The sequence below is a fragment of the Nerophis lumbriciformis genome, linkage group LG28 (genome assembly GCF_033978685.3).
Source record: "Nerophis lumbriciformis linkage group LG28, RoL_Nlum_v2.1, whole genome shotgun sequence".
Lineage (NCBI taxonomy): Eukaryota > Metazoa > Chordata > Actinopteri > Syngnathiformes > Syngnathidae > Nerophis > Nerophis lumbriciformis.
The window spans coordinates 30,284,396-30,303,532 of NC_084575.2; the positions used below are offsets into that span (position 1 = coordinate 30,284,396).

At 36.4% G+C, this 19,137-nt stretch overlaps 1 protein-coding gene across 14 annotated transcripts in view; it reads right to left on the minus strand.

Annotated features, from left to right (window-relative positions):
* Positions 1 to 19,137, minus strand: part of plekha6 (pleckstrin homology domain containing, family A member 6) — a 307,746-nt gene that overhangs the window by 206,281 nt on the left and 82,328 nt on the right. For 7 of the 14 annotated variants that reach the window (XM_061924037.1, XM_061924041.1, XM_061924038.1 and 4 more), the window contains exon 1: positions 11,764 to 12,126. The exons of 2 other annotated variants lie outside the window; for them this stretch is intronic. In XM_061924037.1, coding sequence (XP_061780021.1) covers positions 11,764 to 11,798 — 35 coding nt within the window. In that variant the 5' untranslated portion in view covers positions 11,799 to 12,126. Of the gene's footprint in view, positions 1 to 11,763; positions 12,129 to 19,137 lie in introns of those variants that run through there. 5 more of the 14 variants (XM_061924031.1, XM_061924030.1, XM_061924032.1 and 2 more) reach the window with 4 other exon arrangements.

Genomic DNA, 19,137 nt, shown 5'->3' on the forward strand with positions numbered 1-19,137 from the left:
ATTTTAACAGAAGTGTAGATATAACATGTTAAAACAGAAAAGACTTTGAATATGACCAATGTATGATCCTGTAACTACTTGGTATCAGATCGATACCTAAATTTGTGGTATCATCCAAAACTAATGTAAAGTATCCACACAACAGAAGAATAAGTGATTATTACATTTTAACAGAAGTGTAGATATAACATGTTAAAACAGAAAAGACTTTGAATATGACCAATGTATGATACTGTAACTACTTGGTATCAGATCGATACCTAAATTTGTGGTATCATCCAAAACTGATGTAAAGTATCCACACAACAGAAGAATAAGTGATTATTACATTTTAACAGAAGTGTAGATAGAACATGCTAAAACAGAAAAGACTTTGAATATGACCAATGTATGATCCTGTAACTACTTGGTATCAGATCGATACATACATTTGTGGTATCATCCAAAACTAATGTAAAGTATCCACACAACAGAAGAATAAGTGATTATTACATTTTAACAGAAGTGTAGATAGAACATGCTAAAACAGAAAAGACTTTGAATATGACCAATGTATGATCCTGTAACTACTTGGTATCAGATCGATACCTAAATTTGTGGTATCATCCAAAACTAATGTAAAGTATCCACACAACAGAAGAATAAGTGATTATTACATTTTAACAGAAGTGTAGATATAACATGTTAAAACAGAAAATACTTTGAATATGACCAATGTATGATCCTGTAACTACTTGGTATCAGATCGATACCTAAATTTGTGGTATCATCCAAAACTAATGTAAAGTATCCACACAACAGAAGAATAAGTGATTATTACATTTTAACAGAAGTGTAGATAGAACATGTTAAAACAGAAAAGACTTTGAATATGACCAATGTATGATCCTGTAACTACTTGGTATCGGATCGATACCTAAATTTGTGGTATCATCCAAAACTAATGTAAAGTATCCACACAACAGAAGAATAAGTGATTATTACATTTTAACAGAAGTGTAGATAGAACATGCTAAAACAGAAAAGACTTTGAATATGACCAATGTATGATCCTGTAACTACTTGGTATCAGATCGATACCTAAATTTGTGGTATCACCCAAAACTAATGTAAAGTATACACACAACAGAAGAATAAGTGATTATTACATTTTAACAGAAGTGTAGATAGAACATGTTAAAACAGAAAATACTTTGAATATGACCAATGTATGATCCTGTAACTACTTGGTATCAGATCGATACCTAAATTTGTGGTATCATCCAAAACTAATGTAAAGTATCCACACAACAGAAGAATAAGTGATTATTACATTTTAACAGAAGTGTAGATAGAACATGTTAAAACAGAAAAGACTTTGAATATGACCAATGTATGATCCTGTAACTACTTGGTATCAGATCGATACCTAAATTTGTGGTATCATCCAAAACTAATGTAAAGTATCAAACAACAGAAGAATAAGTGATTATTACATTTTAACAGAAGTGTAGATAGAACATGTTAAAACAGAAAAGACTTTGAATATGACCAATGTATGATCCTGTAACTACTTGGTATCAGATCGATACCTACATTTGTGGTATCATCCAAAACTAATGTAAAGTATCCACACAACAGAAGAATAAGTGATTATTACATTTTAACAGAAGTGTAGATAGAACATGTTAAAACAGAAAAGACTTTGAATATGACCAATGTATGATCCTGTAACTACTTGGTATCAGATCGATACCTAAATTCGTGGTATCACCCAAAACTAATGTAAAGAATCCACACAACAGAAGAATAAGTGATTATTACATTTTAACAGAAGTGTAGATAGAACATGTTAAAACAGAAAAGACTTTGACTATGACCAATGTATGATCCTGTAACTACTTGGTATCAGATCGATACCTAAATGTGTGGTATCATCCAAAACTAATGTAAAGTATCCACACAACAGAAGAATAAGTGATTATTACATTTTAACAGAAGTGTAGATAGAACATGCTAAAACAGAAAAGACTTTGAATATGACCAATGTATGATCCTGTAACTACTTGGTATCAGATCGATACCTAAATTTGTGGTATCATCCAAAACTAATGTAAAGTATCCACACAACAGAAGAATAAGTGATTATTACATTTTAACAGAAGTGTAGATAGAACATGTTAAAACAGAAAAGACTTTGACTATGACCAATGTATGATCCTGTAACTACTTGGTATCAGATCGATACCTAAATTTGTGGTATCATCCAAAACTAATGTAAAGTATCCACACAACAGAAGAATAAGTGATTATTACATTTTAACAGAAGTGTAGATAGAACATGCTAAAACAGAAAAGACTTTGAATATGACCAATGTATGATCCTGTAACTACTTGGTATCAGATCGATACCTACATTTGTGGTATCATCCAAAACTAATGTAAAGTATCCACACAACAGAAGAATAAGTGATTATTACATTTTAACAGAAGTGTAGATAGAACATGTTAAAACAGAAAAGACTGAATATGACCAATGTATGATCCTGTAACTACTTGGTATCAGATCGATACCTAAATTTGTGGTATCATCCAAAACTAATGTAAAGTATCCACACAACAGAAGAATAAGTGATTATTACATTTTAACAGAAGTGTAGATAGAACATGCTAAAACAGAAAAGACTTTGAATATGACCAATGTACGATCCTGTAACTACTTGGTATCAGATCGATACCTAAATTTGTGGTATCACCCAAAACTAATGTAAAGTATCCACACAACAGAAGAATAAGTGATTATTACATTTCAACAGAAGTGTAGATAGAACATGTTAAAACAGAAAATACTTTGAATATGACCAATGTATGATCCTGTAACTACTTGGTATCAGATCGATACCTAAATTTGTAGTATCATCCAAAACTAATGTAAAGTATCCACACAAGAGAAGAATAAGTGATTATTACATTTTAACAGAAGTGTAGATATAACATGTTAAAACAGAAAAGACTTTGAATATGACCAATGTACGATCCTGTAACTACTTGGTATCAGATCGATACCTAAATTTGTGGTATCATCCAAAACTAATGTAAAGAATCCACACAACAGAAGAATAAGTGATTATTACATTTTAACAGAAGTGTAGATAGAACATGCTAAAACAGAAAAGACTTTGAATATGACCAATGTATGATCCTGTAACTACTTGGTATCAGATCGATACCTAAATTTGTGGTATCACCCAAAACTAATGTAAAGTATCCACACAACAGAAGAATAAGTGATTATTACATTTTAACAGAAGTGTAGATATAACATGTTAAAACAGAAAAGACTTTGAATATGACCAATGTACGATCCTGTAACTACTTGGTATCAGATCGATACCTAAATTTGTGGTATCATCCAAAACTAATGTAAAGTATCCACACAACAGAAGAATAAGTGATTATTACATTTTAACAGAAGTGTAGATAGAACATGCTAAAACAGAAAAGACTTTGAATATGACCAATGTATGATCCTGTAACTACTTGGTATCAGATCGATACCTAAATTTGTGGTATCACCCAAAACTAATGTAAAGTATCCACACAACAGAAGAATAAGTGATTATTACATTTTAACAGAAGTGTAGATAGAACATGCTAAAACAGAAAAGACTTTGAATATGACCAATGTACGATCCTGTAACTACTTGGTATCAGATCGATACCTAAATTTGTGGTATCATCCAAAACTAATGTAAAGTATCCACACAACAGAAGAATAAGTGATTATTACATTTTAACAGAAGTGTAGATATAACATGTTAAAACAGAAAAGACTTTGAATATGACCAATGTATGATCCTGTAACTACTTGGTATCAGATCGATACCTAAATTTGTGGTATTATCCAAAACTAATGTAAAGTATCAAACAACAGAAGAATAAGTGATTATTACATTTTAACAGAAGTGTAGATAGAACATGCTAAAACAGAAAAGACTTTGAATATGACCAATGTATGATCCTGTAACTACTTGGTATCAGATCGATACCTACATTTGTGGTATCATCCAAAACTAATGTAAAGTATCCACACAACAGAAGAATAAGTGATTATTACATTTTAACAGAAGTGTAGATAGAACATGCTAAAACAGAAAAGACTTTGAATATGACCAATGTATGATCCTGTAACTACTTGGTATCAGATCGATACCTAAATTTGTGGTATCATCCAAAACTAATGTAAAGTATCCACACAACAGAAGAATAAGTGATTATTACATTTTAACAGAAGTGTAGATATAACATGTTAAAACAGAAAAGACTTTGAATATGACCAATATATGATCCTGTAACTACTTGGTATCGGATCGATACCTAAATTTGTGGTATCATCCAAAACTAATGTAAAGTATCCACACAACAGAAGAATAAGTGATTATTACATTTTAACAGAAGTGTAGATAGAACATGCTAAAACAGAAAAGACTTTGAATATGACCAATGTATGATCCTGTAACTACTTGGTATCAGATCGATACCTAAATTTGTGGTATCATCCAAAACTGATGTAAAGTATCCACACAACAGAAGAATAAGTGATTATTACATTTTAACAGAAGTGTAGATAGAACATGCTAAAACAGAAAAGACTTTGAATATGACCAATGTATGATCCTGTAACTACTTGGTATCAGATCGATACCTAAATTTGTGGTATCATCCAAAACTAATGTAAAGTATCCACACAACAGAAGAATAAGTGATTATTACATTTCAACAGAAGTGTAGATAGAACATGCTAAAACAGAAAAGACTTTGAATATGACCAATGTATGATCCTGTAACTACTTGGTATCAGATCGATACCTAAATTTGTGGTATCATCCAAAACTAATGTAAAGTATCCACACAACAGAAGAATAAGTGATTATTACATTTTAACAGAAGTGTAGATAGAACATGTTAAAACAGAAAAGACTTTGAATATGACCAATGTATGATCCTGTAACTACTTGGTATCGGATTGATGCCCAAATTATTTCAGAAGCGGGGCGGTATAGCTCGTGCCAGCAACTAAAGGGTTCCAGGTTCGATCCCCGCTTCCGCCATCCTAGTCACTGCCGTTGTGTCCTTGGGCAAGACACTTTACCCACCTGCTCCCAGTGCCACCCACACTGGTTTAAATGTAACTTAGATATTGGGTTTCACTATGTAAAAGCGCTTTGAGTCACTAGAGAAAAGCGCTATATAAATATAATTCACGTCACAATTCACTTCACTACTTGGTAACGGATTGATACCTAAATTTGCGGTATCATCGAAAACTAATGTAAAGTATCCAAACAACAGAAGAATAAGTGATTATTACATTTTAACAGAAGTGTAGATAGAACATGTTGAAAGAGAAAATAAGCAGATATTAACAGTAAATGAACAAGTAGATTAATAATTCATTTTTTACCACTTGTCCTTAATCATTTTGACAAAATAATAGGTGTATAAATGACACAATATGTTACTGCATACGTCAGCAGACTAAATTAGGAGCCTTGTTTGCTTACTTACTAATAAAAGACAAGTTGTCTTGTATTTTCACTATTTTATTTAAGGATAAAATTGCAATAATAAACATATGTTTAATGTACCCTAAGATGTTTTGTTGAAATAAAGACAATAATGCAATTTTTTGGGTCCCCCTTTATTTAGAAAAGTACTCCCAATATGTGTATATGTATGTATATATATGTTTATGTACATGTATGTATATATATATATATATATATATATATATATATATATATATATATATATGTGTGTGTGTGTGTGTGTATATGTATGTATATATATGTTTATGTACATGTATGTATATATATATATATATATATATATATATATATATATATATATATACATACATACATACATGTACATAAACATATATATACACATATATATATATATTATATAATAATAATAAATAATAATACATTAATAATAATAATAAATAAAATAAAAGATAAACAGTAATATATATATATATATATATATATATATATATATATTACTGTTTATCTTTTATTTGATTTATTATTATTATTAATGTATTATTATTTCCTTTTTTTCTTCTTCTTTTTTTCTGTTTATTTAATCAATATTTGTAGATATTACTTTGTTTTTTGTTGTTGTTTCTTTCTTTTTTGGGGGGGGGGTGGGTGGTATGGATGGGATATAAACAAAAATATTTTGACATTTAGGGCAGACAATAGATATATGATTCATGTGAATATGATGTAATGGATAGGAATGTCTGATGCTGGATGTCAATAAAAAATAAAGTGAAAAATAAAAATTAAAAAATTAAAAAAATTAAAGTACTGAAAAGTGTCGAAATACATTTTGGTACCGGTACCAAAATATTAGTATAGGGATAACACTAGTCCACAATATCAAATTTCACCATTTTATTAGGTAAACAAAAAAGAAAGTATATATATTTTTTCCAAGTGCTGCAAAACTAGTAAAATAATGATAATAAAATACAGTTATTTTAATTCATTCATGTATTTATTTGACCGGGACAGTACAATTAAACATTGTAACATAGGTAACCGATGTCAAAGTACTTAAGACTTGAACAAGTAGATTAAAAATCCATTTTTACTGTTTGTCCTTCATAATGTTGACAAAATAATAGGTGTATAAATGACACAATATGTTACTGCATATGTCAGCAGATTAAATTAGGAGCCTTTGTTTGTTTACTTACTACTAAAAGACAAGTTGTCTCGTATGTTCACTATTTTAAGGACTTAACTGCAATAATAATCATATGTTAAATGTACCCTAAGATTTTTTGCCATTTTTTTGTGGTCGCATTTATTTAGAAAAAGTACTGAAAAGTACCGAAATAATTTTAGTACCGGTACCGGTACCAAAATATTGGTATCGTTACAACACTACACCCACCACGGAATGGTGAATCAGTCAAGTATTTTTGTAGAGCAGGGGTGCTCATTACGTCGATCGCGATCTACCGGTCGATCTCGGAGGGTGTGTCAGTCGATCACCAGCCAGGCATTAAAAAAATAGTCCTAAAAATGAGCGATCATAAATCTTCACTATGACGTAATTTTCATCACTTGATTGACATTCACGGCACCCGAGGGTCTTCTGAGATGACGCTGGCTGCTGCTAGCTCATTAAAATTACCGACAGGAAGGCGAGAAACACTTTATTTCAACAGACTCTGGCGCTGTACCTGTCGTCAAAACTCCAAAGACCGACTGCACAATAAAAGCTCTGCTTCATCCTGCCTGCGCTACCAAAATAAGAGTCTCAGAAAGCTGGCGTGCTACGGAGTTTGCCGACAATGTATTTCTTGTAAAGTGTATACAAAGGAGTACGGAAGCTGGACAAATAAGATGCCAAAAACCAACCACTTTCATGTGGTATTGGACAGAAAGGAGGACTTTTTTTCTCCTCCATTCGAAAATGCGGACGTTATCATCACCACTGTCTGATTCCAATCAATGCAAAAGTCATCACAATCAGGCAATACACCAACTTATATTCTTGTCTTCATGAAAGAAAGGAATCTATATGTGTTAAACATGCTTGTATTATCTTTAACCACCTTTAACTTGTTAACAATATTAACTATATGTGTTAAACATGCTTGTATTATCTTTAACCACCTTTAAGTTGTTAACAATAATAATAATACCTGGGATTTATATAGCGCTTTTCTAAGTACCCAAAGTCGCTTTACATGTAGAACCCATCATTCATTCACACCTGGTGGTGGTAAGCTACTTTCATAGCCACAGCTGCCCTGGGGTAGACTGACGGAAGCGTGGCTGCAATTTGCGCCAACGGCCCCTCCGACCACCACCTATCATTCATCATTCAATTCACCGGTGTGAGTGGCACCGGGGGCAAAGGGTGAAGTGTCCCGCCCAAGGACACAACGGCAGCGATTTTTGGATGGTACGAGGCGGGGAGCGAACCTGCAACCCTCAGGTTTCTGGCACGGTTGCTCTACCCACTACGCCATGCCGCCCCTAATAACAATAATATATGTGTAACATAACATAACATATTAACTATATGTGTTAAACATGCTTGTATTATCTTTAACCACCTTTAAGTTGTTAACAATATTAACTATATGTGTTAAACATGCTTGCATTATCTTTAACCACCTTTAAGTTGTTAACAATATTAACTATATGTGTTAAACATGCTTGTATTATTTTTAACCACCTTTAACTTGTTAACAATATTAACTATATGTGTTAAACATGCTTGCATTATCTTTAAACACCTTTAACTTGTTAACAATATTAACTATATGTATTAAACATACTCGTATTATCATTAAACACCTTTAATGTATTAACAATATTAACTATATGTGTTAAACATGCTTGCATTATCATTAAACACCTTTAACTTGTTAACAAAAACATATATTTCATAAATAAGTAAATATAAATTATATATATGAATGAGGTAGATCCCCACGACTTGATCAATTGAAAAGTAGCTCGCCTGCAGAAAAAGTGTGAGCACCCCTGTTGTAGAGTTTTTGGCAGAACTCTTACAACTACAACCCTAGACTAACACCCTTCCCCCTCCACATCCCACCTCCCCGGATTGTAAACAATCAAATGTAAATAATCAAATGTATATACTTGTTCTTATGCTTTCTGAGCTCACTATGTTCACATATCCTACCAAGTCAGACCTACACTGTTTCAATGTCCATTTCTCAGATGATGCAATTGTTGATGACTGAAGTGATGATATCAACCAAACCTAACCCCCCCTCGACATCCCACCCCTCGGATTGTGAACAATGTAAATAATTCAATGTATATAATCTGATAATTAACTTGTGTGATGACTGTATTTTCTGATAGTATATATTTGTACCATGAATTGATTAAAGGGGAACATTATCACCAGACCTATGTAAGCGTCAATATATACCTTGATGTTGCAGAAAAAAGACCATATTTTTTTTAACCGATTTCCGAACTCTAAACGGGTGAATTTTGGCGAGTTAAATATTCGCTCTCGGTCGCATCGGGAAGCAATCCGCCATTTTCTCAAACACAGAGTCAAAACAGCTCTGTTATTTTCCGTTTTTTCGACTGTTTTCCGTACCTTGGAGACATCATGCCTCGTCGGTGTGTTGTCGGAGGGTGTAACAACACGAACAGGGACGGATTCAAGTTGCACCAGTGGCCCAAAGATGCCAAAGTGGCAAGAAGTTGGACGTTTGTTTCCGCACACTTTACCGACGAAAGCTATGCTACGACAGAGATGGCAAGAATGTGTGGATATCCTGCGATACTCAAAGCAGATGCATTTCCAACGATAAAGTCAAAGAAATCTGCCGCCAGACCCCCATTGAATCTGCCGGAGTGTGTGAGCAATTCAGGGACAAAGGACCCCGGTAGCACGGCAAGCAATGACGGCAGTTTGTTCCCGCAGACGAGCGAGCTAAACCCGCCTGGATGTCTTGGCTCACACCGTCCCAAGATGATCAAGAGAAGAATATCGACCCTAGCTTCCCTGGCCTGCTGACATGAGGGTATGTCTACAGAATATATTAATTGATGAAAACTGGGCTGTCTGCACTCTCAAAGTGCATGTTGTTGCCAAATGTATTTCATATGCTGTAAACCTAGTTCATAGTTGTTAGTTTCCTTTAATGCCAAACAAACACATACCAATCGTTGGTTAGAAGGCGATCGCCGAATTCGTCCTCGCTTTCTCCCGTGTCGCTGGCTGTCGTGTCGTTTTCCTCGGTTTCGCTTGCATACGGTTCAAACCGATATGGCTCAATAGCTTCAGTTTCTTCTTCAATTTCGTTTTCGCTACCTGCCTCCACACTACAACCATCCGTTTCAATACATGCGTAATCTGTTGAATCGCTTAAGCCGCTGAAATCCGAGTCTGAATCCGAGCTAATGTCGCTATAGCTTGCTGTTTTTTCCTGCCATGTTTGTTTGTGTTGGCTTCACTATGTGACGTCACAGAAATATGGACGGGTGGTTAAAATCAGGTACTTTGAAGCTTTTTTTTAGGGATATTGCGTGATGGGTAACATTTTGAAAAAAAACTTCGAAAAATATAATAAGCTACTGGGAACTGATTTTAATGGTTTTAACAATTCTGAAATTGTGATAATGTTCCCCTTTAACGTGGACCCCGACTTAAACAAGTTGTAAAACTTATTCGGGTGTTACCATTTAGTGGTCAATTGTACGGAATATGTACTGTACTGCAGAGGTGGGTAGTAACGCGCTACATTTACTCCGTTACATCTACTTGAGTAACTTTTGGGATAAATTGTACGTCTAAGAGTAGTTTTAATGCAACATACTTTTACTTTTACTTAAGTATATTTATAGAGAAGGAACGCTACTTTTACTCCGCTACTTTTATCTACATTCAGCTCGCTACTCGCTACTAATTTTTATCGATCTGTTAATGCACGTTTTGTTTGTTTTGGTCTGTCAGACAGACCTTCATAGTGCCTGCCTTACTGGTGACGTTTCACTTCGTTCCACCAATCAGATGCAGTCACTGGTGACGTTGGACCAATCAAACAGAGCCAGGCGGTCACATGACCTGACTTAAACAAGTTGAAAAACTTATTGGGGTGTTACCATTTAGTGGTCAATTGTATGGAATGTGTACTGTACTGTGCAATCTAATCATAAAAGTTCCAATCAATCAATCAAAAGTGTGAAGGAAAAAATATACTTTTTTTATTTCAACCGTACATCCCGTCAAAAGCCTCAAGACTGACCGCACATGAGGACGTTCCTGTCTTCACAATAAAAGTGCCGCTCCATCGCGCCTGCGCTTTCAAAACAAGAGTCTCCGAAAGCCAGCGCAAACAAGCTAGCAAGCCACGGAGTTTGCCGCCAATATATTTCTTGTAAAGTGTATAAAAATGAATATGGAAGCTGGACAAATAAGGTGCCAAAAACCAACCACTTTCATGTGGTATTAGACAGAAAGGAGGAACTTTTCTTCTCCTCCATTTGAAAACGTGGACGTTATCATCACGACTGTCTGATTACAATCAACGCAAGTCATCAGAATCAGGTAATACACCAACTTATATTCTTGTCTTCATTAAAGAAAGGAATCTATATGTGTTAAACATGCATGTATATTCATTAAAACACCTTTAACATGTAAACAAAAACAGCAAAATAAATACATATAAATTATATACTGTATATATCAATGTATATGTATGTATATGTATATGTATATATATATATATATATATATATAATATGAGTGTGTATGTTACTCATCAGTTACTCAATACTTGAGTAGTTTTTTCACAACATACTTTTTACTTTTACTCAAGTAAATATTTGGGTGACTACTCCTTACTTTTACTTGAGTAATAAATCTCTAAAGTAACAGTACTCTTACTTGAGTACAATTTCTGGCTACTCTACCCACCTCTGACTGTACTGTGCAATCTACTAATAAAAGTTTCAATCAATCAATCAACTGACTGAGCTAGGTCACTACGTAGCCACATGATCCACCAATCCATTGATCCGGACGCTGTTTTCTACGGCTCGCCCCGCACAAAGCTCAACTATCCGTACACAACAATTGATGGCTTCCTATTGGTACTGCATTGCAGTCGTCACTGACCTACAAGAGCCTGACCGCACGCTCCTCAGTCAACCTATTCCATTCTCCTCTCAACCGAGTCCTGCCGTCTGCGTCCCAACCTACCTCGCTCTCCTGTCCACACGGAACTTCAACATCATCCCTTGGATCCGTCATGTACCGACAGTGTGGGCCACGGGATGAACGGAAAGGAAGAGGAGCTACCGGATTGATGCGGAGGGAGTCACATATCCTTTCTCCTTCAGACCACATGCCTCACCCTCGAGCTGCATGTTTCCTCACCTGTCTCGCTCTCTCTCTCTCCTCTCTTTCTTAGCCCCCTCCAACCCGATCTTTGTCTCACACACTCTCACACACACACACACACCTGCCTTCTGGCGAAGAAATGCAACACTCAGCTCATTCAGTCCGCCTCATGCTGCATGTCTATTAGAGGCTCTCTGTCGGCCGTAATGTCATTTGCCGTCCTCTGTGGTCTCTCTCTCTCTCTCTTCGGCAATATTCTTTTCACTAAAATCATGTGTTCAGTTTTATCCTTGGGGCCGTGCACAGGTTAATAGTGCAGCCTTTTGGCGTTGCCATGCGGTATGCAGACACAATGGTTATTGTTGGTCTTATGAGGGGGGGAGAGGCACAGATTCGTTGACCACAGATGAGATGCTAGCTGTCCAAAGTCGGGACCCAGGGTGGACCACTCCTCTGTGAATCAGTTAGGGACGTCTCTGCACTGCTGACCTGTCTCCACTCAAGATGATCTTCTGCTGGCCCCACTATGGACTGGACTCTCACACTATTATGTTAGAGCCACTATGGAATGGACTCTCACACTATTATGTTAGAGCCACTATGGACTGGACTCCCACACTATTATGTTAGATCCACTATGGACCGGACTCTCACACTATTATGTTAGATCCACAATGGACTGGACTCTCACATTATTACGTTAGATCCACTATGGACTGGACTCTTACATTATTATGTTAGATCCACTATGGACTGGACTCTCATAACATTACGTTAGATACACTATGGACTGGACTCTCACATTATTACGTTAGATCCACTATGGACTGGACTCACACTATTATGTTAGATCCACTATGGACTGGACTCTCACTATTATGTTATATCCACTATGGACTGGACTCTCACTATTATGTTAGATCCACTATGGACAGGACTCTCACATTATTACGTTAGATCCATAATGGACTGGACTCTTACATTATTATGTTAGATCCACTATGGACTGGACTCTCACATTATTACGTTAGATCCACTATGGACTGGACTCTTACATTATTATGTTAGATCCACTATGGACTGGACTCTCACAATATTATGTTAGATCCACTATGGACTGGACACTCACTATTATGTTAGATCCACTATGGACTGGACTCTCACTATTATGTTAGATCCACTATGGACTGGACTCTCACTATTAAGTTAGATCCACTACGGACTGGACTCTCACATTATTATGTTAGATCCACGATGGACTGGACTCTCACAATATTATGTTAGATCCACTATGGACTGGACTCTCACTATTATGTTAGATCCACTATGGACTGGACTCTCACAATATTACGTTAGATCCACTATGGACTAGACTCTCACATTATTACGTTAGATCCACTATGGACTGGACTCTCACAATATTATGTTAGATCCACTATGGACTGGACTCTCACACTATTATGTTAGATCCACGATGGACTGGACTCTCACAATATTATGTTAGATCCACTATGGACTGGACTCTTACACAATTATGTTAGATCCACTATGGACTGGACTCTCACACTATTATGTTAGATCCACTATGGACTGGACTCTCACTATTATATTAGATCCACTATGGATTGAACTCTCACAATATTATGTTAGATCCACTATGGACTGGACTCTCACAATATTATGTTAGATCTACTATGGACTGGACTCTCAGTATTATGTTAGATCCACTATGGACTGGACTCACACTATTCTGTTGGATCCACTATGGACTGGACTCTCACTATTATGTTAGATCCACTATGGACTGGACTCACACTATTATGTTAGATCCACTATGGACTGGACTCTCACTATCATGTTAGATCCACTATGGACTGGAGTCTCTCATTATTATGTTAGATCCACTATGGACTGGACTCTCACTATTATGTTAGATCCACTATGGACTGGACTCTCACAACATTATGTTAGATCCACTATGGACTGGACTCTCACTATTATATTAGATCCACTATGGACTGAACTCTCAATATTATATTAGATCCACTATGGACTGAACTCTCACTATTATGTTAGATCCACAATGGACTGGACTCTCACTATTATGTTAGATCCACTATGGACTGGACTCTCACTTTTATGTTAGATCCCCTATGAACTGGACTCTCACAATATTATGTTAGATCCACTATGGACTGGACTCTCAATATTATGTTAGATCCACTACGGACTGGACTCTCACAACATTATGTTAGATCCACTATGGACTGGACTCTCACTATTATGTTAGATCCACTATGGACTGGACTCTAGCCATTTTATTATGTTCGATCCACTATGGACTGGACTCTCACAATATTATGTTAGATCCACTATGGACTGGACTCTCACTATTATGTTAGATCCACTATGGACTGGACTCTCACTATTATGTTAGATCCACTATGGACTGGACTCTCACTATTAAGTTAGATCCACTACGGACTGGACTCTCACATTATTATGTTAGATCCACGATGGACTGGACTCTCACAATATTATGTTAGATCCACTATGGACTGGACTCTCACTATTATGTTAGATCCACTATGGACTGGACTCTCACAATATTACGTTAGATCCACTATGGACTAGACTCTCACATTATTACGTTAGATCCACTATGGACTGGACTCTCACAATATTATGTTAGATCCACCATGGACTGGACTCTCACACTATTATGTTAGATCCACGATGGACTGGACTCTCACAATATTATGTTAGATCCACTATGGACTGGACTCTTACACAATGATGTTAGATCCACTATGGACTGGACTCTCACACTATTATGTTAGATCCACTATGGACTGGACTCTCACTATTATATTAGATCCACTATGGATTGAACTCTCACACTATTATGTTAGATCCACTATGGACTGAACTCTCACTATTATATTAGATCCACTATGGACTCGACTCTCACTATTATATTAGATCCACTATGGACTGAACTCTCACTATTATGTTAGATCCACTATGGACTGGACTCTCACTATTATGTTAGATCCACCATGGACTGGACTCTCACTATTATATTAGATCCACTATGGACTGGACTCTCACTATTATGTTAGATCCACTATGGACTGGACTCTCACTATTATGTTAGATCCACTATGGACTGGACTCTCACTATTATATTAGATCCACTATGGACTGGACTCTCACTATTATGTTAGATCCACTATGGACTGGACTCTCACTATTACGTTAGATCCACTATGGACTAGACTCTGACATTATTACGTTAGATCCACTATGGACTGGACTCTCACTATTATGTTAGATCCACTATGGACTGGACTCTCACAATATTATGTTAGATCCACTATGGATTGGACTCTCACAATATTATGTTAGATCCACTATGGACTGGACTCTCACTATTATGTTAGATCCACTATGGACTGGACTCTCACAATATTACGTTAGATCCACTATGGACTGGACTCTCACATTATTACGTTAGATCCACTATGGACTGGACTCTCACTATTATGTTAGATCCACTATGGACTGGACTCTCATACTATTATGTTAGATCCACTATGGACTGGACTCTCACACTATTATGCTAGATCCACTATGGACTGGATTCTCACACTATTATGTTAGATCCACTATGGACTGGACTCTCACAATATTATGTTAGATCCACTATGGACTGGACTCACACTATTATGTTAGATCCACTATGGACTGAACTCTCACTATTATGTTAGATCCACTATGGACTGGACTCTCACTATTATGTTAGATCCACTATGGACTGAACTCTCACTATTATGTTAGATCCACTATGGACTGGACTCTCACTATTATGTTAGATCCACTATGGACTGAACTCTCACTATTATGTTAGATCCACTATGGACTGGACTCTCACTTTTATGTTAGATCCCCTATGAACTGGACTCTCACAATATTATGTTAGATCCACTATGGACTGGACTCTCAATATTAAGTTAGATCCACTACGGACTGGACTCTCACAACATTATGTTAGATCCACTATGGACTGGACTCTCACTATTATGTTAGATCCAGTATGGACTGGACTCTAGCCATTTTATTATGTTCGATCCACTATGGACTGGACTCTCACAATATTATGTTAGATCCACTATGGACTGGACTCTCACTATTATGTTAGATCCACTATGGACTGGACTCTCACTATTATGTTAGATCCACTATGGACTGGACTCTCACTATTAAGTTAGATCCACTACGGACTGGACTGTCACATTATTATGTTAGATCCACGATGGACTGGACTCTCACAATATTATGTTAGATCCACTATGGACTGGACTCTCACTATTATGTTAGATCCACTATGGACTGGACTCTCACAATATTACGTTAGATCCACTATGGACTAGACTCTCACATTATTCCGTTAGATCCACTATGGACTGGACTCTCACAATATTATGTTAGATCCACTATGGACTGGACTTTCACACTAGTATGTTAGATCCACGATGGACTGGACTCTCACACTATTATGTTAGATCCACTATGGACTGGATTCTCACATGAATATGTTAAATCCACTATGGACTGGACTTTCACACTATTATGTTAGATCCATTATGAACTGGACTCTCACTATTATGTTAGATCCACTATGGACTGGACTCTCACTATTATGTTAGATCCACTATGGGCTGGACTCTCACTATTATGTTAGATCCACTATGGACTGGACTCTCACATTATTACGTTAGATCCACTATGGACTGGACTCTTACATTATTATGTTAGATCCACTATGGACTGAACTCTCACACTATTATGTTAGATCCACTATGGACTAGACTCTCACACTATTATGTTAGATCCACTATGGACTGGACTCTCACTATTATGTTAGATCCACTATGGACTGAACTCTCACTATTATATTAGATCCACTATGGACTGAACTCTCACTATTATGTTAGATCCACTATGGACTGGACTCTCACTATTATGTTAGATCCACTATGGACTGGACTCTCACTATTATGTTAGATCCACTATGGACTGGACTCTCACAATATTACGTTAGATCCACTATGGACTAGACTCTCACATTATTACGTTAGATCCACTATGGACTGGACTCTCACAATATTATGTTAGATCCACTATGGACTGGACTCTCACACTATTATGTTAGATCCACGATGGACTGGACTCTCACAATATTATGTTAGATCCACTATGGACTGGACTCTTACACAATTATGTTAGATCCACTATGGACTGGACTCTCACACTATTATGTTAGATCCACTATGGACTGGACTCTCACTATTATATTAGATCCACTATGGATTGAACTCTCACACTATTATGTTAGATCCACTATGGACTGAACTCTCACTATTATATTAGATCCACTATGGACTGGACTCTCACTATTATATTAGATCCACTATGGACTGAACTCTCACTATTATATTAGATCAACTATGGACTGAACTCTCACTATTATGTTAGATCCACTATGGACTGGACTCTCACTATTATATTAGATCCACTATGGACTGAACTCTCACTATTATATTAGATCCACTATGGACTGAACTCTCACTATTATGTTAGATCCACTATGGACTGGACTCTCACTATTATATTAGATCCACTATGGACTGAACTCTCACAATTATGTTGGATCCACTATGGACTGGACTCTCACAATATTATGTTAGATCCACTATGGACTGGATTCTCACATTAATATGTTAGATCCACTATGGACTGGACTCTCACAATATTATGTTAGATCCACTATGGACTGGACTCTCACTATTATATTAGATCCACTATGGACTGAACTCTCACTATTATATTAGATCCACTATGGACTGAACTCTCACTATTATGTTAGATCCACTATGGACTGGACTCTCACTATTATGTTAGATCCACTATGGACTGGACTCTCACTATTATGTTAGATCCACTATGGACTGGACTCTCACTATTATGTTAGATCCACTATGGACTGGACTCTCACTATTATGTTAGATCCACTATGGACTGGACTCTCACTATTATGTTAGATCCACTATGGACTGAACTCTCACTATTATGTTAGATCCACTATGGACTGGACTCTCACACTATTATGTTAGATCCACTATAAACATTGATTGATTTTTATCAAGACAAAGATTATTTATGTATTTAATATGTGTTTACTTACTATGGTATATTATTTGTATTTATTAATTAACTAATTGGATACAATTGCTGTGGTCTGAAAAAGGGGTAGGATTAAATCAGCTCAGATTCTTCCTACTCCTATTCGGACGTGCTGGCATGAAACAACTGGAATTGTGCGATGCATTACATTGCATCGTATGCATGTTCCAAATAAACTGAAACTGAACTGAACTGAATTTTGTATCCCAACATGTTTGAGACGAGTTCAGCCTTGTAACCAAACTGGAGCGGAGAAATGACGCACGCCCATAAAAGTTACAGGCTGCAAGCCATACTCTGTCCACAGCTGGGGAGTCATCGTGGTTCATGCATAATAAACTGTCGTGTCAGGATCGGCATTAACACGGCTGATTGCTATTCATTCTGTACACACAATTAATTTGGACTATGCAATTGTTGACACTCCAATTCCCGCCATCCTCCTCTGATACCTAATCTTTCACGATTATCACAGCACCGGTTTATCGCATTTATTGTTCACTTTGTGTACGAATGCGTGAGCAAATTGTCGGACAGTTTAAGAACAGCATTTCTCCACGATTTAGGGATTTCACCATCTACGGACCCGTGATATCATCAAAAAGTTCGGAGAATCTGGAGAAATCACTGCACGTAAGCGGCAAGACCGTGACCTTCCATCCCTCAGGCGGTACTGCATCAAAAACTGACATCAGTGTGTAAAGGATATCACCACATGGGCTGAGGATACACTTCAGAAAACCACTGTCGGTAACTACGGTTTGTCGCTACATCTGTAAGTGCAAGTTAAAACTCAACTATGCAAAGCGAAAGCCATTTATCAACAACACCCAGTCGTGTCCTCCGGACCAAAGAGGAAAATAACCATCCGGACTGTTATAGGCATAAAATTCAAAAGACAGAATCTGTGATGGTATGGGGGTGTATTAGTGCCCAAGGCATGGGTAATTATTATGTTAGATCCACTATGGACTGGACTCTCACATT